This window comes from Cyanistes caeruleus, chromosome 1 (genome assembly GCF_971803275.1).
Source record: "Cyanistes caeruleus chromosome 1, bCyaCae1.hap1.1, whole genome shotgun sequence".
Classification (NCBI taxonomy): domain Eukaryota; kingdom Metazoa; phylum Chordata; class Aves; order Passeriformes; family Paridae; genus Cyanistes; species Cyanistes caeruleus.
The window spans coordinates 129,579,962-129,605,766 of NC_141701.1; the positions used below are offsets into that span (position 1 = coordinate 129,579,962).

General features: G+C 37.9%; 1 protein-coding gene across 19 annotated transcripts in view; it reads right to left on the minus strand.

The window, feature by feature from the left end:
* The window catches only part of ANKIB1 (ankyrin repeat and IBR domain containing 1), an 88,524-nt gene that overhangs the window by 48,547 nt on the left and 14,172 nt on the right, over positions 1 to 25,805 (minus strand). For 7 of the 19 annotated variants that reach the window (XM_086857616.1, XM_086857594.1, XM_086857534.1 and 4 more), the window contains exon 2: positions 6,435 to 6,700. In XM_086857616.1, the coding sequence (XP_086713742.1) occupies positions 6,435 to 6,622 (188 nt within the window). In that variant the 5' untranslated portion in view covers positions 6,623 to 6,700. Of the gene's footprint in view, positions 1 to 6,434; positions 6,701 to 22,952; positions 23,135 to 24,182; positions 24,391 to 25,805 lie in introns of those variants that run through there. The other 12 variants (XM_086857683.1, XM_086857642.1, XM_086857601.1 and 9 more) reach the window with 4 other exon arrangements.

Consider the following 25,805-nt stretch of genomic DNA (forward strand, 5'->3'; position numbering starts at 1 on the left):
ATCAGAAGTCAGATAGAAAAAAAGTCAGCTTTAAGACCTGAAAACACAACAGCTGACTGGCTTTTGATCTTTGCTTGTAGGCCAGACTGTAATTAGGATAAAAGTCTACCTCTTGTTTTGCATTTTGTGAGGAAATCATGAGGAGCACCAGGGAAGATACCTTGGGAGGCCACACATACTCTGTTCAGTGAGAACTGCTTTTAAATGAGATTTTGAGCTTTAGGGAAAGAAATACAAGGAAATCAGCCAGATAAAGTTTTTCAGTGCCCAACTGGGTGGCAGCCTTTGAGGAACACAGCAAATGCTACTGCTGCAACTTGACTGTCTCCTAAGTGTCTCCTCTGTTTTCTTCTGTCTTTGGCAGTTTTCTCCAGGATTTAGTCACAGTAAAAACTTGATCACTTTTAAAGGCTTCCTATTTTCACTGTTTGTCCATCATCTTGACTGCTTTTTAGACTGACTATAACAAAAATGACCTTATAAATTACTAGTTTCTACCACCCAGTCAGATGCTCTGCTACTGAAATCAGGGGCACTTCAATTCACTCAGTCCTCTTGCGTCTTTATAAACATGGCAACAAAGCCCTGTGAGATCATATTCCTCATTTATTATTCTCCTTCATCTAATCAAGAGCTCCCTTCAGTATTTCATATTCCAAGGAATTTGAAAGGTGACCAAGACTCACAACCACACAAAATAACTAATCTAAAAAGGACCTTACAGAACCAATTCATCAGCTGAGTGCAATGACAACAAAGCATTTGGATAAACACCAATGCTCCCACTTGGACGTATCCAATCACTGCACAGTTCATTCACAACACACCATGAAAGGCAAACATTTAACACTATACCACAAGCAGTGTTTCCCACAAGTAGCATTCATGTCTCATATTGTAAAACTGTTGAAGTGTTCCATTTACAAGTTTGCAGGTGCTTACTATTCAATTTTACATATTTAGTATAATGTAGGATGAGATTCATCTTCTCAGCTCTGGTGACCTACAGTGAAGACAACTACAGCTGATCCAGTTCTCTTAGATTCCCTTTAAATCAATGGGAAGGAACAGGCACTTCTGGCAGATACTTAATTTAAAATACTTTATGGTCACCTTCATAATACATGACTTGTGCTTTTTCCTTCACTAATTATTCTGACTAGATTTGAATAGATGTTCAGAAATTTAATAAAGAAAAAATATGATTTTTAGCACCTTTCTGAAGATTTCAGCATGAATCATTTAGGTCTACTTGGATCTCAAATTTTAAGTATTTAAAGAACTTCTGTCTGACAAAACTGTGAAGTAGCCTCTTTTTGATTTTCATCTCCAGAAAAAACAATATCAAAAACTCAGAGCCTCTTCAACCTTACCAGAAAACAACCAACTACAGCACTTCTCTAAATCCAGATGACCTGCAAAGAACAGGGTTTTTGTCAATACTTTTCCTTAACATATATTTTGGTATAAAACCAAAGTAACCCAAAAATCCTCTAATCTTGTTCTGAAAAGCAGTCTACACACGTGTCCCTCAAAATAATCCAAAACTAATTTTCAACATGACTGCAAGTGGATGAAAAGCCAACAAAACCTGGCATGGGAAGAGACATTCCTGAATGTGCTGTGATGAATGCGACATTCCCTCTGGGGTCAACAAGTTTTCTGGCAAATTCACCCTCTGTAACATACTGGTAATGTCAACATACTTTTTTTTGATTGCATTACAATTGCTTGGACCAGTCCTTATTGAAGCCTCTTAAACAGCCAGAAGAGAAGGGGACTATAGCTGAAATTCCAAGAGATGCATATTTAGGAACGGAATGGTGCGTATTTAGGTTGGAGGAAATCACCACTGTTTTGATGTTCTGTCATTCTTCTGAAGTGAAATATACTTCCCAAATTACAGCAATGAAACAAGAGATATTTCCTATGAATAAATCCCAGGCACCAGTGTTTCTCTCTGACAGGCTTAGCTATGCCTTCATTGCCAGAGCTGCTTTACCACTATCACTGAATGGCAGACATCAAGAATGTTAAAAGAAGTGGGTTTGGGTTTGATTTTCTTTTTCTGTAGTTTCGGCAATCACCTCAACTTCCAGAATCTCTGTAACAAGAAAGTCTTGTTTTTCTTGTTCTAGGAAAAAATCAGCTTCATAAACTCTTCCTGTCTCCCCACAGTTCCATGTTTCTGTCATCTCCTCCTCCCCTCTCTTCAGGCCAGGACCAGCAGCAACTGCTACAACAATCCACTTTTGGCTTGAATACTCACAAAGTGCTCAGATATAGCAGTATGAAACACACAATGAGGAAAATCTGTCACTGATCCAAAAAGCTTCCCAGCAAAGCTGCAAAACTGAAAGTCACACCACATATATTGCAAAATGACAGTTTATCTAAGGGTTTTTTTCCTTTCAACGTCAAGCAAGTCCTCGTGATTTCCAGTCACTCCATCTCAACCAGCCTCTGGAAAGTCTGTTCTCTTGTCATAGCTCAGGAGTGGTTCACCAACAGCCAGACTCTAGTGAGTAACTTTCCACATTGATAGCAATTCTTTCACACTAGGCAGTCAGATGGTCTAAAATGTACCTTAGGCAAAAAAAAAAAAAAAAAAAGAAAAAGCCTGAGGGCATTGGATATGCTTGATCATCTGAAGGCTGCATTTTCTAAAGAAAACATGTTTCCAGCGTGCTTTGTCTGTAATATTTTTATACACATTTAGGGAGTGAAATTCAAACTATCTTCTTGAATATGAATCTTCCATCAAGATCTTAATTCATAGGGAAACATGAGAAATGTCTGTAATGCATGTAATGCAATGAAACCAGTGTGGATGTTGTATCAAGCTCTCAAAATCCTTATGTGGGGTGCTTCATGAACTGCTCCAGTTCATCCTGAGGGTACAGTCCTCCAGAAACACACAGCTGCAGTGTGGGTCCCCCATGGGGTCACAGCTCCTGCCAGAAATCCTGCTTCTGTGCGGGCTCCTCTCCACAGGCTGTGCAGCTCCTGCCAGGAGCCTGATCTGGCATGGCTCTCCATGGGCTGCAGGCTCCTTCAGGGCACTTCCACCTGCTCCACTCTGGGGTCCTCCAGGGGCTGTGGGTGGATTTGTGCTCCATGTGGCTGTCCAGGGGCCGTGGGAGGACATCCTGCCTCACCACAGCCTGCACCACAGGCTGCAGGGGAATTTCAGCTCCAGCACCTGGAGCACCTCTTCCCCCTCCTTCTCTGGCCTGGTGTCTCTGCAGGGCTGTTTCCCTCACACATTTTTTTCACTCCCTTCTCACAGATGCGTGCAGCATTTTTCATCCTTTCCTACGTATGTAATCACAGAGCTGCCACGAGCATCACCGGTAGTCTCAGGCCAGTGGTTGGGCTGGTTTGGAGCTGACAGAAGCCAGTTGTGCCTGGTGTGGGACACACTGATCTCTTCTCACATATGCCACCCCTGCTACCAAAACCTTGTCCCACGAACCCAGTACAATGCCCTTCTGTCAGCTCCTGCTGACAGGTGTCACAGCTGGGGGCTGAGGGTTATCCTGTGACAGCCTTGGAGCAGGGGCTCCTCTCTCCTGATGAGCTTACTGGCCTGAGATCAAGTTCGAAAATTAGCTCATTCTTGCTTGAGCTAATTAGCTGTGGTCAGCAACTTTTGGTTTTTAAACATTAAATGCCACGTTAAAACAAACTGGTGTGTCAGGTAAACATTATTCAGGGCTGCAGACCAAGTTATACATTAATGGAATGTCAGCTATGTTCTGTTTTTTATTTCAACATTCCTAGTATACTAAAGTTTCCTATGATACTCATTAAAATGATCAAGAAACAATCCTAGCATTTTAACAAATTCTTGCTGAATCTTGTGAAAAGAAATTAACATCAAATTTTCAAATTTTTACATCTTGATCCTGTTTCTGGGCTTTAAATGTTGGGTGAAAAGTGCAGCAGCCAGATGACTCAGATACTTGCTGCATAATAACTGTGCAGCTCAAAATCATTGAGAAATTTTTGTTGGCTTAAGTTTCTGCCAGTAGACTTCATACAGGATTAAACCAAGTTCATCCAGGTTGGGAGTTCTGCTTTGTGACCCTTTCACCTCTTCTCCAGTTTTGTTTCTTTCCTTTTGAGATCACTGCAGCAGGATGTCCACAACTCCCTCTCACTGCAAACTCGGTGCCTGTGCTTTCACCGTGCCTTTGGCCACTCACACCACCCATACATGTGCCAACAGGGAACTGGTCCCTTTGCCTCAGCATTGCCAGATAGGATATTTCTAAACATCCCAGAATATCTCTCTCAATGCATTCTGAAACGCAAAAAGTGTACCAATAACAGCATCACACTATTTTGAGAAAATCTCACACAGTAAACAGTAAACACGTCAGTTCATATCCACCTACAATACAAATCTCAGCTTATAAAGAAAAACTGAATTATATGGTATGCATGGAAGTAAATGCCAGAGCTTGTACTTAGTGTTGCTACAGATTCCCCAATAGTTAAAATGTTCTATGAAGAGATAAACATAAAATCTTATACTACTAGGGACATCTCATAATTGTAAATTTCTCTCAAAATACAAAGAGATTAAAATTAATTGAATTTTAGGTATTGTACTTTATCAGTAAATCAAAGCATTCCTTTTAATAATCAGCTCATTTAACCCCTGCTATATCCAGGACTTTCTGCATCGAAAAGAAGCGGCTTAACCCCAAAGTACTTGAGCCCTTTCTGCTATCAACTTAGAACACAGACACTCTGTAAGCCTTGTATTTATTCACTTTTACTACTTTGTTTAGATACAAAAGCTACATTTATGTGCAGCACATCCTAAAAAGAAGCCCTTAGAAAGACATCAGAAAAGTTAATAGTAAAAAAACTTCAGTAGATTACTCCTCACAAGTGCTACAATTCTAACAGTCTGGGTTTTCAGAACCAGACCCCAGCAGATACAGGCACTTACCCTATGTTTAGGGATAAAAAATATTTTACAAACCCTTGCCTCAAACAAAGAATGATTCTTCTGATCATTAGTTTGCAATGTGTTGAAAAAAAAAGTTGTCCCGTTAGACTTAGATGTTGAAGGTCCTATGTAGCTAGTAGCAAAATAGCATATCTAAATGACTTTTGTTTAAAAAATACAAAGCAGTTATTTGAAATCCCATCATAATGATGCAATATGAATAAACTAGAACACTGCTTAAGAGTTAGTAATTATGACTATTTCTTTTCATATGTGCAATTTCATGTGTCCTTGTTGTCTCAATGAGGTTATAATTTCTGAAAAGCAAGAGAAATAACCTGAAAATCTCAGAGGAAAAAAAAATTACATGAAAAGTGCAAGTAAAAACTAGACGCTATTTTAAATTCATTTTAATTAACTCTTCTCTATAATTCTAGAATAAGAAATGGAGGGAAAATAAACAAAAAGTGTCAGTGATGAAATGAAAACATGAAATTAGAAATACAGAATACATAGGGAAGAAGAGAAAAATATTTAGTCAAAATTGAGGTAAATGAAAAGCTATAAAGTAAAAAAACAGTTAAATGAATCTAAAACACTGAGAAAAAATTTACGGTGAGAGTCCAAAAGCTAGTAAAGTTACAGCATATGAGTTACAAAACAAACCTTATGAATACTACAGGCCCATTTAAACATAAACACAAAGATGAAAATAATATTAGAAATAACACAGTTTAGTGTTTATTTCTGCTCTGTTTCCTAATATGAAAAAGAGGATATTTATGAAATTCTCTCTAACAGTGCTTACTGAAGAAGAGGTTTAGCAATGTCTGCCGAGTACTACCTTCACAAAATACTAGATGAGAACAGCTTTTGTCTGCAATGTCTGGACATGGATGAGATGTTAATCTTTAACTGATCTTAGAGCACTGACAAAAATACAAAAGAATGTAAATAGCTAATATTAGAGATTGCTGTTCATGTTGACTGCAGCAATAATAAACTTACTTATTATCAAAATATTAATGTTCACTGTTATTATCCAATAGAAAAAAACAAAAGCTGCCTGAATAACACAAGAATAAATACATATTGTACTATCTAGAAGTAGTTACAATCAGTGTAGTATCCACACAGCTTTGCAAACAGATTATTTAAAGACAGGAAAACACATCAAGAATGGTGAAAGCCACTATTTTCAAAGAACCATAGTAGAGGAGTCTTCAGGAAGCAAGCTAAAACTGCCCAAGATTAAAGTTACAAGAAAAGAACAGATACTGAAATAAAATTAAAGGCTGTTATATCAGCCCGTGATTACAGACTAATTTGTATGTTTTCTATTACTACTTGAACTTGTTACAAATTCTGTCTGTGCAACATACACGTGCAAATGTATGTGTACATCTGTGCACACACACATCCAGCTGACACTCTTGCATTTGCTAGATGCCGAATTTCAAATGCTGCTTACCCCAGGATACGATTCATTCCATGCCTAGCAGCATAATGGAGCGGAGTATTGTGCTGGTACGTTTCTCCATAAGAAGTATTTGGGTCAAGAGTTTCTTTTAGTTGAGGGTTGCTCTCATAGATTTGGCAGGCCAAGTTTTCATCTCCATTTATAAGAGCTTTGCGGAATTTGGTGGTTGTATTTCCCATGTTGCTATCCTAGCTATCAATGGCACTTCTTCCTTTCCCCTTCATCCACTTGTATGGTTCTGTAACATGCTTCACAGCCTAAAAAAGACAAACAATATTCCAGTTATTCTGTAAAATACTTTTTCCTAGATGAAAAGAAAAAATGCAGAGCTACAGCACTGTAAATAGACAGGTGAAGAAGAAGTACATAGGGCCTATAAACTCCCCTCATGAATTGCTGAAATCTTGCTAGATAAATGCACACAAATTCCCAATGATATTCAAAAACCATTTCCCTGACAAATTATGGATCTCCCTCCTTCTGCAAATATCTTCACTACCTTTACTCTTTAAACATATGGAAAATAAATGGCTAATATTGACCTGTATTAGAAGATTGCCATGAACACTGAATTTTCATGAATGAGAAATTAATTTAAAATTAGATGTTACCTCAAGAACAGAATAGACCTATAGCAAAATTCTTACACAAGGAAGAAAAATTCTTCAAAAATATGCAATAAATCAGACATAATTTTAACTTTTAATTAAAGAAAATCATATTAAAATAAGTGCCTGACCTTGTGCAGGTGGGTGTACACAGCACCCTTCTGTGCCAGTAAGATGAATGCCCATGAACACAGGAATTACCATGGCCCCATCTTAACAGCTCTGCTAAGCAGACTCTTTTAAATTACACTCAGGTCTACAGTGAATGGGTCCATACAACTCCTGGTATTTGTACTGGCACAAACCAACAGCACTTTAGAGTACTTCAAAGTACTTTCCAGCTGCTGTGCTCCCCAGCATCTCACCTTTACCTGATGGAAGCAACCAGCAGATTGAGCTGCACTGTGACAGGGCAGACAGAGCATCTCTGCTCATGACACGGGACAGCAGGAGTTATCCAGATGTGCAGATGGAAAGAGCACATGTTGGTTTGTGTCAGGGGACAGGCAGGGGAGTCAGCACCGGCTGTGCCTGGTAGCACAGTGAACCTTCTAGGTGATCTCTTTTGAGCATGAGTCATCCCATCCACACTGCTCCATGCCAGACCTTTCACCCCACAAAGCACACACAGGGATCCAAATATGCCAGGCACAGCATATTGATTGAGACTATGTTGTGCACATAAAATCAGACAGGGCAGGAGCTGCCCAGTACATTATATTCAACTTGTTGGGACTATCTCAAAGCTATTTCTACATTGGCTTTCCAACACAGTTACTGATGCCCCTCCAGCCTTGCAGACAGATGAAACAAAGGAATCCAAGGGGTCTAGAGCTGTAGAGAATCCAAGGGAATCAGGGTGTGAATAAAATTCACACTAAAAGCAGTTGGGGAAACCCGCTGAACAGCTGCAGTGACACACTTTTGTTTCCCCAGAGCTGTTGTCACCAGTTGTCTCACCAGCTAATCTCATCAGTGTGGTCAGTCTGCTCAAGAAGGAGGGAGGTGGCTTTGGTGGCCTTAATTTTAATCCTTTTTCCTACAAAAGTGTGGTAAGACAACTCTTATTTTGAGCTTTTGTGAGGTGACAATGACAGTGCTGAATCAGCTGCCTTCATGTACTAAACATGTTGTCTGAGACCAGTTACCTAAAGAAGAACGAAGCAGGCACTCATCCAAAATGAAATGGACATCCCTCATATATCTAGTTATATACACAAACCAAAACTTAGATTATTCAATCACACTACAGATCCTGCAGCATTTTGTATCTTTCAGTCATTGATATATTTTAAAATATAAACATGCAGATATAATATTTATATTCTTCAAGAAAGTCACTACATGTTCACATTACTACCTCTCAGCTCTCAGTGCCATAAATGAACGTGTTTTCAGATGCAAAACTAGTTGCATTACTCTAAACGCTGGGTGGTTTCAGGCTTTAGTCTACGAACCCTTTAGTGTACAAAGAAAAGTTCTACACTCTTTTCAGTCAATCAGCAGCTCATATTATGTTCAGCAGACAGGATCTCAAAAATAACTTGAAAAAATGATTTTCACTTAAGTTTAACAAGATTAGTTTGTGGTATTGTATTATCTGTCAATCCCTATCTACCACCAGTAGCTCTCAAGACTATAAAATAAATTAAATGAGAACAAATGCCTAAAAGATATCAGAATCATCATGGAAATCAATAATGAAGATCTCACTAAAGCCTATAACACTAAGAAAAGCACAAATCATTTGAAATTAGAACATAACAGCACCAATTTCCATGCATTTATTTCTGGAAATTAGCACACAGATAACTTGTATCAGCTGCAGAACATGCTGCTTCTTACCCGAACTGGAACATTAAACAAACCTGGGTAGGGATGAATGAGAACACTGAGAGTGGAAGGAGATAATATGGTGCCCCCAGGCACCTGAGAGAAATCTGGGACGGGGCGGTTCTGTTGAGATGTTGAAGATGAGATCTGAATGGATGTAGGGAGGGGTATGGAAATGCATGGGAGAAGTGAGGGTCTCTGTGGGGTGAGCTAAAAAACTCAATTTTTGTGCAGAAAAGGCAAAAATCATTAATTCTTTTGTATAACAAATAACCTTTATTTACTTTTGATGCAGTATGGATATACTAGAATGTTGTACTGTCATCAGCAATTACTAATGTAAAAGATTTAGGCACATTGCTTGAACTATTATGTACATTATCATATAAACTGGAATATTTAGGGATATGCAGACTGCACCATGTAAGTCACTGAAAAAAGCACTGACATCTGCTTTCTTTAAAAAAGCTTACAGCCTATGTCCAATAAAGTGCTAAATACGACACAGACATGATACAAGGTGAATGAAATAAAAAGAGTAAAAAACTTGTTTGTAAAAGGATAAGACTCCAAAGGAAATGAATCTCAGTCAAAGGAAAGGGAGAATTTTAAGAAGGATTATGAGACAGCTATGATATGGCTTTGAAAAGACACAACTGAACTCCACACAAAACCATGAATGAATGCAGAGGTATTGAAAATTTAGTAAAGGCTAATGTAAATATAGCCATCACATTATCAAAATAAAATGAAAGATGATAGAATGGGGATAGTCAGTGAAGGCCCTTCAGGTGACGGCAAACAGCTTATATTTGATGTGATAGCAAGAAACTGATCTCTGGAAGAATGCAGGGAGAGAAGTGACAGGGTCAAAATTAACCCAGAAAACAATTCTCTACTTAAAACACATGCCATGATAAAATATATTAATGTCTGTCACTTTCATGCAGTAGCCACAAGGTCTTTCATCTTTAGCACTAGAACAGCCTTTTGTGCTTTGGAAATTTGGTGGGCCACACGGTTGTATTTTTTGTTTTCTGAATTTCAATTAAACAGATCAGCAGAAACACAGAGAGACAGGGGAGAAGCTGTCTCTGTACTCTGGCTCTAACAGTTGGTTCTCAGCATGTTTGGAAGTCCAGAAGAAACAAAGATGTGACAGCTGCTCCCTCTCTCAAGCTGCTGTAGTTGATGAGTGCCCTTCTGAAAAATATTCAAGATCTGCCCATTTGCAGTCATCAGTTCATGTTTCAGCAAACAGCCCCACTGCATCTGCCACCAAAGCAGCCTCTACCTCAACTGATGGAGGAAAAGGACAAAATATCAGCTGATGCAACTGAATTCTGACCTGAGAACAGCTGAAAGGGGCCCAGTCTGATGTCTTTTAGTGTAGTTATCTTTCCATGAAGAGCTTTCAACCTGTTACATTCTCAGAGAACAGAAAGTTAACGAGCAAAGCTGGAATCAGGCATTCAGGGAAAGGAAACTTAGTTCACTCCTTCATCCTGCCATTTTGTGTTTTTAGAGGTGAACGGCATGTAATACATACACTTCCTCTGACACAGGTGGCAGGGAAGTGGTCTGGAAGGTTATCAGCCAGTCAGCCTCAGAGACCTGGACAGCTCCTGGGAGCTGAACTCAGGTGTTGCTAAAGCAGTTTCAGCAGCTCTTGGGCTCTCATGGGTAGTGCGAGGTGTCAGTGTCACTGCTCTTGATTCCCTCTTTCTATAAACCCAGCATATAAAATCCTTAGGCTATTTTTTAATGCTCACATCACAATGGGGAAAAAAAATTGACCACACAAACATGATAATATTCAAGTATTTTATCTAAATAAAATGAGATGTGAATAGAATTTTACAGGACTTTTTTTTTTTTTTTTGGTAGGCATACCTATTCACTGAATCTTCAAGCTCTGTGCTAACAAAAAGACTGTATTATAGCCTTTAGCATAACCTTATAACATTTATCATAACCACAAATATCATTTTACACCAAAGAACACAGGAAAAACTAAATGTAATGTTTGCCCAATATGTCTCATATTATTTCTGAATTCCAAACATCAACCATCTAATTCAAATTTTGAGAGTATATTTATTACTGTACTGCCAAATAAAAGTTACAGCCTAACAAAACCCAAAACCACCCTACAGTTTAAGGAAAGACTCTTATAAACTCCATCAGGGCCATCACACTTCTCTGCTTTAGCAACAAACATTAATTTCTATGGTTTATTAGCAATACTTTGGTATCACAGCTCTACAAAAAATTAACAAAGAGACAGCCACTCTCATGGAGCTTGAAGATTGAGTACAAGAAGAAAAAAGAATGGATAAAGAAAGACATGGGTAGAGCAAGGAAGCGAGGAGATTCTGAGAGCAGTTGCACCAGCTGCCCAATTACTGCTGATTTTTCCATGGCCATCATCATAGAAGTGAGTCTGAAGAAAAACAGCAATGACTTCTTAGGATTTTAGGAGTTCCTCCTTTCTAGGTGCTTGCTATAAATTTGTAAAAAATGGTAAAATACTGTACAATGGGGAAACATCATACGTCACTCACTCATTTAGGAACCACATATTGAGCACACAAGCCTTTCAGGAGACTGCATACCTTTCTCAATTTACATTTTATTGTTTTAATACTGAAGCAGAATTTTTTACTGAATGTAAGACTAGTATGTGTTGATACAGCATCTGTTATAAACCTTGGGGAATGAAAAAAAGAGAGGCAGACTGTACTACATCACATTGCTTAGAAAATCTATCAAAATCAGCAACAAAATACTCAGGTTTAACTATGAGAAGAAAATGCTATATATTTCTTGCACAAAAAACTGCTACTACTTATATAACGAGCAAAGATCAGGATTGAGCAAATTACAATTTGCAACCTTTTATTTACAATATGACATTTAGTAATTAAGTAATTTACTTAAACTTAAAAAGTTTAAGTAAAATTGCAGTTTAAAAACCTTAAAAACTATTTTCTTAAGTAGCTTGTCATGTAAACTATAAAAACATTCTTGTGGAAAAGCAAGTGAGCCAAGATCAAAGAAATACATAGCTCCTCATACTTAAATCTTAATATTATTAAAATAAAATACATTAAATAAAATTAGTGTACATTACATGGCTTCTAAACCCTTCAAAAGACAAGTGATAAAAAACTAGTCACACAGAAAGGATAAAAAGATATCAAAAATACTTGTTTTTCAAAATCTTCTGGCTTTTGATGAATGTATGAAATACTTGGAAATTGCATTCTGAAAGCATCTTCTGTTTCAAGCACAGTTAGCTCAAAAGGTAGCTATTTTGTTTGCTTTGGATACTGCAGTTAAACAGCTCATTTTTAAAAGCTGAGTTTCTAAAATGTTTACTGCAGAGTCTGTCCTACATTATAAATCTTACTTTTTGCAGAAGGGAAACACGAACAACTTCATGGTTTAGGGAGAAAGCTCTCGTGACCTGTATGCTTAGGATGAGCGTCATATTGTGATGTTGGCAATTTCAATTTTCACTTCTAAGACAGACTAACAAAATGAAACAAGTCAAAATATGTTCAAGAACTCTCATAATACCAGGCTGTCTCCCAGAAACAGCAGAAGAAGTCCTGGTTAGTGCTCTTCTTTCTCCCTTTCCCCTCCCCTCTACACAAAGTATAAAAAAAAGCTCACTTTACCAAGAGGACAAAATTAAGAATGAAGCATGTACATGCCTATTTTATGTATGGATGGCACAGATGTCTGTAATTAAGATGCAGCAGAAAAAGTTAGGCCAAATCTAATTTTTACATGTTTATAGTAAATATTTAAGATTTGTCAAATTTTAATTAATTGAAACTTGTTCCCTTCTGGATTCATATATCTGAGAGAACATTTCTGCAAAGTTTCAAGTAACAAATGCACTTGTAAAGCTTGAGAATTAGTTATAGAAAAGAGTGGTGGTATTTAGGGCTTTTTTCACACACTGAAATATGCTAAGGTTTGTGCCAAAAGTTCTAAGTCATCAACAGGAAATAATGAAAGTGTCTCTGCCACTTTAAAACTCTGTGAATAGGACTTAACATTATCAAACTCTTGTTACATTTTACACATCAAAATACAGAACAACAAAAAAAAATTGCTATGCCAACATCTTATCCTTCATACAATGATCACCAAAATAACATTCTCTGTGCTTTAAATACCAAGGTTGAAAAGTGGCAATAATGTTGAGAGTTGACTTGAATAAAACATAGCGTGGGCTAGTGAGAGAATTAATTATTTCCTCATTTATATGCTTGTGGGATAGAGAGTCTAGCAACTTAGGTTACAATCTTTTTATGCTGGCATATGTACCCACAAGTTGAAGGTTAAAGTTATTGCTCAATTTAGTAATTCGAGACTTTGGCTTACTGACTTAGCCATAAAGACTTTTATCCAGGTGGAATATTTTCTTTTAGACACATTTCTTTGACAATTGTAGTTTGTGGAAAAAAAAGGATTTTAAGAATGGCTTTGGCTTTCTTTGCACTGTTGCATTTAAAGGGATGCAACTGGGGCAGCTGCAGCATAGTCTAGAAGCAGTTTAAGAAAAAAATTCTGCACAGATGTAGCTACAGTAATTACTACATTAATTTTAATTGTGCTGTCTACAATACTTGCATTCATCATTTAAATGAAATGTGGTAAATCCACTGTGAGGTAAATACAAACACACAAGGCAGGAGAGACAAGATACTGTGCAGCCAAATCAAAGGTAAATTGTGATACCTGGACAAAGACTGCATTCCTGCAGGTAGTCAGGGGGAAAAATATCCAGCAGCACAAGTTAAAAGGAGCAATCTGTTGTGGTGTATCCTTTTATTTTTTTTTTTTTCCCCCCTTTAGTGAACAGGAATTTAGTAGGCTGGAACAAAAGAATCATCATTCTATAATTATGCTCTGGAATATCCATTAGTCTCAACTGTAATTGCAAATTCATTTCAAAATTCATTCCAGGGCCTCATGTCTGTAGAAAATTTTTTTTAAAATAACAACAAAACCCTCAAAGTTCTGCGAAATTCAGATAACACTTTGGAATTGTTCCCAATGCAACTGTCTGTCAAGGCCTAAATAATCTTAGGAATGTAATTTGCTGTACTTTAGTCAGTGATACAAGAGAAATCACAGAATCATAGAATATCTTGAGTTGGAAAGGACCCACAAGGATCATCAAAGTCCAACTCCCAGCCCTGCACAGGACAACCTCAAGAATCATACCATGTACCTGAGAGTGTTGTCCAAAAGTTTCTTAAACTCTGTCAGGCTATGTGACAATTCCCTAGGGAGTCTGTTCCAGTGCCCAAGTACCCTCCAGGTGAAGATACTCTTCTTAATGGTATTTTTAGGTTCCTAGCATAAAATACAGCAGAACATTTTAGGGCTAGCTCTTCAATCTGCAGGTTATGTAGTCTACTCAGATCTAAAATCTAAAAGATTTGTACCTAGTCTACCAACACTAGCACCCTAAGACCTTCTCTATCTAGGTCAGAAGGGGAAGAAGCACAAAAATAAATCTTTGACGTTTTATTAGGTTAAGCCAAGCTACAGACAGACGTAGTTCTGGCATTTTAATCCCAAGCACACTGTTTTAGTATGAAAAGCTCACTATAGGCTGTTCACTGACTAAAGTAACAGTACACTTTAGGTACAGTGCATAAATCATTGTCAGTTTATTAAAGATCTATAAGAGTGACTTCTGTCTCACAGGCCAAAGCTGAGGGCACCACCTTTTTCATCATGAAGAAGTGAACAAGTGTCACCCAGCACCTGTATAAAAAGAGGTAGCAGCAGCCGATGACTCACAGGATGCTAAGCATCAGTGACAAACTAGAGAATATGAACCACAGATTGGTAATGTTCTTAACTAGTGCAACACCTCCCATGTTGGCAATGTGAACACAGTTCAGTCACTGTGTTGCTCCTCTGGTTTCTCCCTACCCTCACCACACATTGTGCCCAGAGGATGGGAGTCTCTCTGCAAAAAGCATCCAAACACACTTTGCTTAGCTGTGAGATTAACTGGACTGAGCTGGGTTGTTGCTTAAGACAAATGAGTGTCCTCTCTGAAATAAGATTCAATAAACAAAAAACTACAGAGAAACCACCACCAAGAGTTACAAGGCAACAGTTCAGAGAGTAAGGGACAGACGGGACTCACAGACTGATGATGTATGGGGCAGAAAGTCTGAAGAAATTTGTGTATTTCTGTCAACTGACCTGCCTAGAAAAAGTAAGAGTAAAGACAACCAGTACTGGTACAGAGCACTGCTAGAACATGAAAAGAGGAATGAAGATGGCAACGTAAAGAGCCATAGAAAACCTCATGAGGACCTTGTCTTACCAATCTCTATAGGGTGTAATGTGCCTGGACCCTGACCTTGACTGAATCCAGGATGTATTTTTCAAGTATGTTTGCTCAGCTCAACACAGGTAAACAAGTTTGAAACTGCATGAGTGCCCAAAGCCAACCTGCTGGAGAACCACCGGTAGAATCTGGCTAGCCAAAAGCTTTAACGCCAACTTCATTTTCAGTAGTATTAAACAGACAGAATAGGAAATAAAACTTACTGTCTGCTAAGGGACATCCACAGAAGGTGAAACAACAGGATGGCAACATAGGGATGTTCACAAGGACACTCCACAGTAAAATCTGAAAAACCCTTATATATTTAGAAACCTTAGTATCTTCCTGAAGCAGAAGTTTCTCATTTTGAGGAAGCTTTTTCATATGCAAGAGTATCAGTTCATAGGGTCTCTTACTAGATCTTGTAAATGTGAAAGAGGCCTATAAAGTAAATCTTCAAATGTAAGGATAGCTACACAAGGTCAGGCACCTGCAATAAGATGGCACACAATAAGCATTGTTCCTTTCTAAAAGCATAGTCTCATTTGGAAATAACAAATATCTAAAGCCAGTACATTTCAACATAGAACATACTGGTTTTATAATAAGCAATGTATTTCAACTAAAGTAAAAAGGTGAGGAAAACAAATCTAGATTTTTCAATGTCCAATCTTACAAAATATGCTGTATCTGAGAATGTCAGAGGAAAGCAACAATCACAGTATACCACCCCGACTCTTGGCTCATAACAACACTACTGAGAGGGACCAGTGCTCTATCTGGTGATAGTTCCGCAGGTTGCATGTTCTGAATAAAATAACCAACACCTACTGCAATTTCTCTTTTATTACCCAAATAACTTAAAGTGCTGAAAAGAACACCGCACACCATTTCAAGGAATATGCAATTTTTTGAGAGTTCCCTACTTACACTTAAGCAAGCTACACTTTGAAGACTAGACTGAACCCCTACTTTGTGCAGTATATCAATAGCATAAATATCTATGGATTAAATTTCGTAAAATATACCTTGATTACATGAAAGGACTATCTGTTTCCATGTTTTCAAGTGGGAGGTGAAGAAAGCACATTCAGCTGTCTGAGACAGTTGACGAGCATTGTTCACAAATGTAACGGACCAGAAAGAAACACGCACATACTTTTATTGTTTCCTGGAGGCATTCTTACGTGCTGGTTTTGTTCCGTGTAAAGCTAAAAGACAATGTGACCCTGCTGATCTTTCAAAGAGATCTTGATTTTTTTCAGATGAATGAACAAATCAATTTCCTTTTAACAAAGAGGTAATTTAACTAGTCAGCATTCCTTCAAAGCAACACATTCATTTAAGGTCTAAACAGAGAATCTGGGAGATCATTGTGTACCTAAAATGAGATGGATTCTTGTAACAAAGTATGTTTTTTTTCTCCATAGTATTTAAGAAGCATTTTACAACATTTCTGAGAGATATCTTCAGAAACTTATAACTCTTTTCAATCCAAGCACCCTGCTTATCATGGTGCTGACTCCCCACAATCTCAAGAGTTATCATTGCTAACTAAGAATGAGCCATTCAGGTAACTACAGTGACAAGGATCATCACCTGCATCTTATGTACACCAGAAAACTAGGAGAACTGCAACTGCTGAACTTCTGATAAAACGTTTAATATACCCACCAGCAAAATTCTGATTTTGGCAGGGAAATGGTGAAAGATATAATGGATCTAATCTAAAATGAATTTAAATAAACATAAAACTTGAAGAAGTATTTTTAACTTTTGCCAGAACACCTCTGCTGAAATATTTGGCTGTTTTTTTCACTGCATACAAACAGTTTAACAATTTACATAAAGGCCATGGATAACAAAATTTAATTATAGTATGTCATATACAGTCTGTAGTTAGGAAGACTATTCTTGACACCGGTGTAATTACAACGAAACACAACCTTGTTGTATAACGATTTTTGGCTTCAAGATGAGTATCAAGCCAAATAAACCAGAAAGAGAATAAAGATTTTAAAGAAATACAGTATAACCTGAGCTTGAATCACAGAAGGGTTTGTACTGGAAAGGATCTTTAAAGATCAAAATAACCTTTCTGTCATACACAGGGACATCTTTCAGTAGAGCAGGCTGCTCAAAGTCCTGTCCAGCCTGAGTTTGAACACTTCCAATCACGGGGCATCCTCAACTTTGGAGAACCTGTTTCAGTGCCTTGCCACCCTCATCATAAAATATTTCTTCCTTATAGCCAATCCACAACTATTTCTTTCTGTTTAAAGTCAATGCCTCTTGCCTTACCAAAACTGGCCTTGGTAAAAAGCCTCTAGCTTTTTCACAGAACCCCCTTTAATGATTGAAATGCTGCAACAAGGTGTCCCCAAGTTTCCCCAGAGCCTTCTCTACTCTGGGCTGAACAATTCCCACCCTTTTAACATAAGAGAAGTATTTCAGTCCTCTGACCATTTTTGTGAAAGTCCTCTGGACTCACTCCAACATGGTAATTTTTGTACTGGGGACCTCAGAGTGGGACACAGTGCTCCAAGTGACAACTCACAAGAGCAGAGTTGAGAAGAATGACCTGCTGGTCATGCAGTTCTATTACTTCTTTTATCAGTTCTCCTACTAACATAACCAGCATACCTAGGGACTGATGCAGACACTATTACAATACAAATGACTGCTGTTCTTTGTAAAACTGACTGTTACTGACCTTTCCCATGTAAGGCAAGGAAAGGAAGAAGGAGAAATGCAAGGTACCAGAGACACATATTCTGCAAAATCTGACCCATTTGGCATCAGAATTACATGAAACAGAACATTACACAGGCTTAATATTAGAAAAATTTTCAAGAACCAGTTTGAAAAAAAAAATATCTAGTTTTACCCAAGTAGTAAAATCTTTATCATTTTAATACAGTTGTTCAACTATTTCCATAAAGCTTTCACCAGAAGTAACAGTGCAAATGCTGGGATCATAAGTAACTGTACAGACACGGTGTCTGATGGTGAGCAGAACTTCCCCTGTGATCATATCCAGGGGTCATGTTGAAGCCAGACAGAGAAGACAGCAACAGCACTCATGCCATTTCTCCTATGCTCTCACTAATCCTGCTGGCAACCAGATAAGACAGTAGAAAAAGAGCAGCAGAAGTAGAAAGCATGGCTGAACTGCCAGGAGCAAGAAAAATGCAGGAAACAAGGGAAAACAGTTAGCAGTAGGTTGAAAGCAGAAAGGACTCTACACAGCCTTCCCCATCCATGGGACATTATCATGAGAGACAAATAAGGCAAAACTGGTAGGTTTTTATTTTAACTAAAGGACATATTAATAATGGGCCTACACAAGCAGGTGAATTGTGATTATCCTGGCCAAACATTCCTTATTCTGGCATTTTTTTATTTCTAGGAAATGGCTGAGGCTGCATAAGTCCCTTATGATTATTTTTTTCCTGCTGAATCTTTCTAAATCAGTATGTACCTAAGCAGCTTATCAATAAAATGCTCCCTCTAGTCAGGACAATGAAGTTTCCTTCAGAAACAAAGAGAAATATAAACTAACAATTAATATTACTACCCATCCTGACATCCGTGCTTAAGGAAATACAAATGTTATAATGTGCTTTAAAATAAGTACTTTTTTTAAAAAATCTAAGCCATAAGTGAAGAAAGCATATGTTCTATGACAGAAATAAAAGAATTTTAAATTTTACTTTTTCTCTGTTCTTTTCACATGTAATATTGTTGTGAAGTTTGGGAGCATCAGCTGGGGAGTTTTCTGCTCACTTCTGCCTGGCATAAACTTCAGCTCACATGCCCAAAGAATACTGCAAAATCACAGACATATATATATATATTTTTAATCATTCTTTTAGACATCTTGTTACATTTGTCTCTTACAGTCTTTCTTAAATAGCAAAACTTTGATATAAACCCCATTCTTTATATTCTGAACCATGACATCCAGGTCACCAGATTCTTAGATCTTGTGTCTGCTGGAACATTTCACTATTGCATCCACTGTTTCAATTTCTGATTATGCCTGAAAACAAAAAACTCTCTGTTCATGCAGAAATGTGTCATAACAATAAAAGAGCATCTGTGCTCTAACAAATCCAGTGGCATTTGTACTGACTAAGACTAACCAGTTTGCATCTTAAATTATTGCAATACAGTTGTAGAAACCTAGGAATAGTTTTGTTTGCTGGTTTAGCACACAAACTACATCATGCCTCACCTGATCAGCCTATATAATCAAATTATTTATCTTTCAAAGTATTTTAGCAATTTTCAACTTTAACAGCAATTTTCATAAGAGTGGATTAATCTCTTTGGACACTGTCCTGTGGTTATGCTAAAAGCCAAAGGCAGGCAGACCAAAAGGCTGTTCAAAGGTATCTGAGGCAAGATATAATCTCTGCCAAACCTGATGATCCAAAACTATTATGTCAAAGCCAATGTTTGACCTAGGTAAATGGCTACTTGATACAGCAAAAGACGTTATCCAGCACATTCTAGATAAAAACTAGTGCCCAGATTTGTGAAATGGTCTATGATTTTCCAGAGAAGAAACTGAGCAACTTTTTAGGTACAGAGAAATAAAGAATCCTTAGTGGCAGTAAGGGCTCCTATCCCTGCACTTAAGAAAATGAAGATTTAATTGATTTGAAAGGATCAGGATGGTGCTGAATTTCTGGCAGAATCTCAGATATCCTCTTCAGAGAAATTCTGTGGAAACAATAAAATGAGTTTACAATATGTTAAAAGACCTGCAGGAGTTGCATTTGTGTTTTATTTAGCTTCTTCTGCATGTCACAAAATGTTTTCCTCGACTGCAAACTTAGAAGTTGATAGAATCCATTATTTTCCCAACAGCAGACAGTCCTACTTACTACAAAAAGAGCTGTAAAAAGCTTAACCATACAATGAATAATCTGCTAAGGGAAGAAATTTCTTTAGTCCAGCAACTTAGTGATTGATCTTGTCCTGAAATCAGAATTCTTCATTCAACACTTATATTTACTCATGAGTCTTCTTGTTTGCACCCACATGTCCAATACTTAAAAAGTTGTAATAGATTCTTGGAGCCAATGTGTTCTTGAGATTCTGGTTTCAATTGATTTTCAGTCTGGGAATATGAAAAATTACCTGGCTTCTAAAACAGCCTACGAAAGAAAAACTTTTAACCTTTTATAGCTCCATCACACAACTTAAAAGAGAGAAATTACAAAAATATGGAACAAACCTTTACAAAATGAAAAAAGCAAAACCTACGGGTTTTTTTCAGCTCTGTAGATTTGGAAGGGTTGTAGCATAAATTAAAAATTAGGTCTGACAAAGACTGGTAAGAATCCTCTGCTATTTCGGAAGTTATTTCAGACTGACTTGTAAAAAAAAAGTGTTAATCCTCAAAAATAAATCTGAATTTTGCTTAGGAATAAATATCTAAGACTCCAAATTGGGAAAAAACTAGTTTATTCCTACTTTGAAAGAATTTGATCCCTAACAGCAATTCTGTTTCAAGACATTAGCTAAGGCAAGCTGAAAATTATTTTCATTATATATATACTTAAATGTATCAATGATCATCAGATAATCTAATTATGTCATTTACCACTTCTACTGTTTATATGTCAACATTGCAGGCTTTCATGGAACAATTTCATATCTGGTTTGCAGACAAATTTATATTTGTTTTAGACTTCACAAATAAAAAATCAGACAATATATAACTCCAGTTCTTTTAAAAGTTCATTGCTACCAATATATGCATTTTTATTTCCCATTTTGTTTTATAAACATAATAATGTGTAATGTAAGTATTATAAACATAATAATGGCTATACTGGATCAGATAATTCTTTGTCTTCTCATCTCATACCTTGTCAAGAGTTAATAGCAAAGTGTACCAATGAAAAGTACAAAAACTGGGCAAGAAGAGATGGATACTTCTACACAACACTCTCCCAGTCTCCAGCCATTTGCCACTTGATGAATTTTTGAGGTAGATATGCTAATTTTATATTAATAAACTGTACTGCATTTTTCTTCCACTATGTTGTTCAAAACCTCCCCAAATCTATGGGAAGTTTTAACAGACAGAGAATCCTGAAATCTCACAGCTTAATTATTCATTGTGAAGAAATATCTGGTTTTAACTGGCAATTTGTTAAATTTCATTTTAACTGTCTACAAGAACTGAGAGGCAGACAGCAAAGAAACTTTTCATATTTGCTCTCTCCATTCCACTTGTGATTTCAGAGATTTCTATCACATCACCTTCTATAAGTGATCACCCTTATGTCATACCAATCTTCTGCTCTTTTACAGATAGCCCTAATTCTGAAGAAGTGCTGTTTTTAGGATTATTTCTGCTTTTTCTGATCTATTTCCAATGCCACTAACACCTTTTTAATTTAGAACATGCAAAATGAACGGATCCACGTCATGGCCTCTATTTTGACACTTCATTTACTTTTTGGAGTGGTGCTAAGGACTAAGCTAATTTTCTTTAGAGTTTTTAATGTAACTTTGAGATCTTGTTTATTAACTGCAATAATTAAGAGAATAATATTCTATATAAATATAGGACACTTTTTTCCCTCCAAGCATGTCAATCTTTCAGCTTTAGCTATATTGAATTTTATATCCACCACTGTGTCTCGTAAAATCCTTTTGCAGTGGGCACTGTTTGTGATATCACTAATTACCATCTTTTCTGTATTATTTATCCTCACATTCAAGAGCAGAAGTCCTAGCACTCATCTATCTGACTCTATCAGTAACCTTCAACCACTGTGGAAACTGTCTCTATTTCCATCCATATCCATAACCATCTTTAAACCAGTGACTTCTGCATGCAATGGACCCTCGCTCTTTCCCAAAGCTGTTTGGATTCTTTAGGACTTCTAAGTAAGGGACCATGGGATACGCCATTTGAAAATTCAACCAGATTATAACAAATGTATTTTGCCAACTTCTGCAAGGAATTTAAGTAAGTTTGTGAGATCAGACTTTTCATTATGGTATTCCATTGACTGATCCTCAGGACATCACTAATTATTACATCGTATTACATAATTTATACTAATATTCCAGGAACAGCATCTTGCTTAAGGCATCTACTCTTCAACAACTCTGTCTTGGAATGTTTTAAAAATTGTGTCATCTTAACTCACCTCCAGTAATCAGTCAAAAAGTTAGTTCTTAAGAGAGAGGTTAAATCTGACAAAATACAGGGAGGTTGCACAGTTTTAATTAACAGAGTTCTAAAGAAAATCATATTTGCACTGAAAAAATAACCCGAAACAGAATTTTCACAGCTTCTCCACAAGATTGAACACAGATTGTCAGTTCTGAGATTAGACCTACAAAATCAGACCCTGGCTTTCATCACCAGTACTTTGGCAAACGATACTTCATAAAGGGATGGTGCCTGCTAATCTCCTTTTAAAATGGTAGATTCAGCCAGAATGCAGGAAACCTGTAAAGGACATCCAAAATATTTTGTACATTGAGATAGAATAGTGATATTCCGTCATTTAAGAATGTTGAACAATTTTAGACTTCCCTCCCCATTTTCTTATGAAAGACCTCTTTCTCTGAGAAATGCTGAATTAATTATCAAGGAAAGACTACAGATAGATGCTATGAAGGAGAGAGGAGAGCATAAGCAGTCTTATGAGCCTTTTCTCTTACTCTGGCAATGTTCAAAGTATCACATATGCAGACCTTGCTTCTTTTTACTCCTCTACTTCGTTGCAACAACAAATAAAAGGAAACTTCCTCCCAGAATTGCCTCTCTTCCACCAATTTTCTTGTTCCCATGTTCTCCTGTAGTCTGTAAAGCTTGTCACTCTCTTTACTGCTCTTCGTGTTTCCTGGGAAAGAACAAGGAGATACCTCACAGAAAACCCTTGCATAGTTGAAGCATACCTGAAAAATTTTACCAGCCTTCCCAATATGAAGAAAATTTCTCTATTCAGAAACAGATTTAAGCATTCAACACTATTTATACAGTCAGAAAATATTTTACTTTTTATACTTTGAACCAGAACACTGCAGTCTAAAAAAAGGGAATCATTATAAAAAGATTTAGATTGTAATTGACAGTTGTGCTGGACTGTAACAGAACCAGATCACCTGTGGTACCAGATTGAAGCCTGTTCAATCTCAGATTGCTAATAATCATATGGTAATGCTCCCCTCCTGAGCACAAGCCTTTGGCTTGGTACCCAGTACACAAGATCCTCTGATGCCTTGTTCATGCACTGACCCTTGTATATTGCTCAGATTTCAGTAGGATGTTTCTGTTGAGGTTTTTTTTATGGAAAACTGCTGCCTTCCCTTTTTCTACAGATGGTTACTGTGCCAGCAAGCAAGCATCTGAAAAGCAGCATTTATTGGACTTACATTCCTTTTGTTTCTAATGCTGCTTGCTCACACCACCATCTACTATCAACATACATAATGTTGAGTCCACACGGTTTATGCTCATTACTGCCTCTGTTCCTTCCACATCTGCTTCATTGTTCCCAGTTGTAAGAAAAGAATGACTGACAGGTCATTCAGGTAGCTGAAGCACAGCTACCTCACCCGTCAGTCTGGTACTTCTGGTTAGGTAAGGTGACTTTTAGGACCTCTGTGTCCCTTATTTGCTGCTACATGAGACAGGGAGGTCCTGCAGAACAGAAAGATCCAGGTCACCCTCCTGGCGCGGGAGGTGTCAATGACACTGCACAGGAGGTTCTCAGCCAGTGCTATTTCCGAATGCCGCTCACAAAGTCACAGAGGACATCTGCACATGGGCTTCCCCTGCTATGGTGGTGCTGCTGGGACTGGGACATGTGTTCACTTCCTGCTGCCTCCACAGCTAGGCATGCCTCCTCACATAAGGAAAGACTTTGAAGTTTAACAAACCTCACTAACCTCACTAACAAAACCACTGCAAGGCAGTGACAGCAGATATCCAGCCCAAGATGGTGCATGGCCACTTGAGACTATGGAATCCAGCCTGCTGATGTAGAAGAGCGGGTTTACTGCTGTCTGTCACCATGTCTCTCTTTCAGCTTGACAAGTCCATTCAGTCTCCTCTACCGTGACTCATAAAGCAGTTCTTGTGCAGCCTGTCCTATGCCTAGGAAAAGTTCAATCATCAATCCAGCATTTACTAGGTACTAACAAACTTATATTTGGCTGTCTCAAAATGAGACAGAAATACACTGGGGTAAGGTCCAAGGATACAGAGTTTGTTAAAAGAAAAATCCCACTGCCAGTTGCAGAGATTTGCGGGAGCAAAGACAAGCAGTGCCAGACGAGATGAAAGCTGGGGGAACCAGCTGTATTAGCCTCAGCAGCTTGCACAGTTGTGATGCTCAGGAATCCCTTGGTGACCACCTTATGAAAAACCTGCTCCAGTGCCAATGTAACACGCAGGCACTTATTTAAGAATAGTTCTTCCTGCTTGTAAAGTAAAAGGCACAAGAGAACATTCCCTACCCCCATTCTCTGCCAGAAAAAAAACACAAAAAAGTGCATTTCTTTTCCCGCTACACTTCTTATTCTTTTCTTGGGTTGTTCTCCTCCCTAGGGCCCACTTCCCTGAGCAGATGAGTGTGAGATCTCTATCAGACTTCCCTGAAAGCTTCAGAATTTATAAAGTAATTTTTATAGTTACTATGAAGCATGAACTTCGCAAGCTGGAAATCTGCCTCCAGTACCCTTTTATGACACTAATGTTGCCTGAGAAACTTACACTGTAGTTTCTAAAGTGGTTTAAATTGCCACCAGAGCTGATACGGCCCTTTTTGCTTCTGATACACCCCTTCTGTTTATCCATATTTCCACAATTTCCCTTCTTGGCTTATTTTGGTGACTGTACAGAGAAGCAGAATAGATCTAACTCAGATCAATTCCCTCTTCTGGGTTTTCTTCCTGGATGCTGATGATCCAAACATCCAGAGCATGGCAGCAGTGATAGGGGGGCAGGAGTATCTGTACCAGAGCATACTGTATGGAGTGGAAATACTTACAAAACAGTGTTTATTCACACTGAAGTGCAGACAGACACAGAAACATCACTAATGTGCAAACTGTGCAAAGCTCACGGTTGCGTGCTAGACACAAGGCAGTACCACTGTTATTAGCTAAAGTCAAAAGAGTTTTCATGAATTTTCTTTTGTAGTCCAGCATTATTTTAGCAGCCATTACTCTGACAGTGGCCATATACTCAGAAAGGGACAGTGGATGGAGCATGGACTAGAAGATGTTACTGGGTGGAGTGGGAGACTGCAGACACAGAGCAGTTACCACGGTATCAAAGGTAGCACTGGCTGCTGCAAACTGCATCTAAGCTTGAAATAACCCACACTGCACAGTGTAAAAAGGAGTATCAAACCTTATCAGGATGCAAACTCACAACAAATAACTGATATAGCGGCTTCACCTCAACCCTTTACAAAAATATCAACAAAACAGGTACCCCTGTCTGAGTCCAGTTTTAATTTCACTAAGTAACACCCTACATGATTGTTAATAGCAGCAGCTGATGCT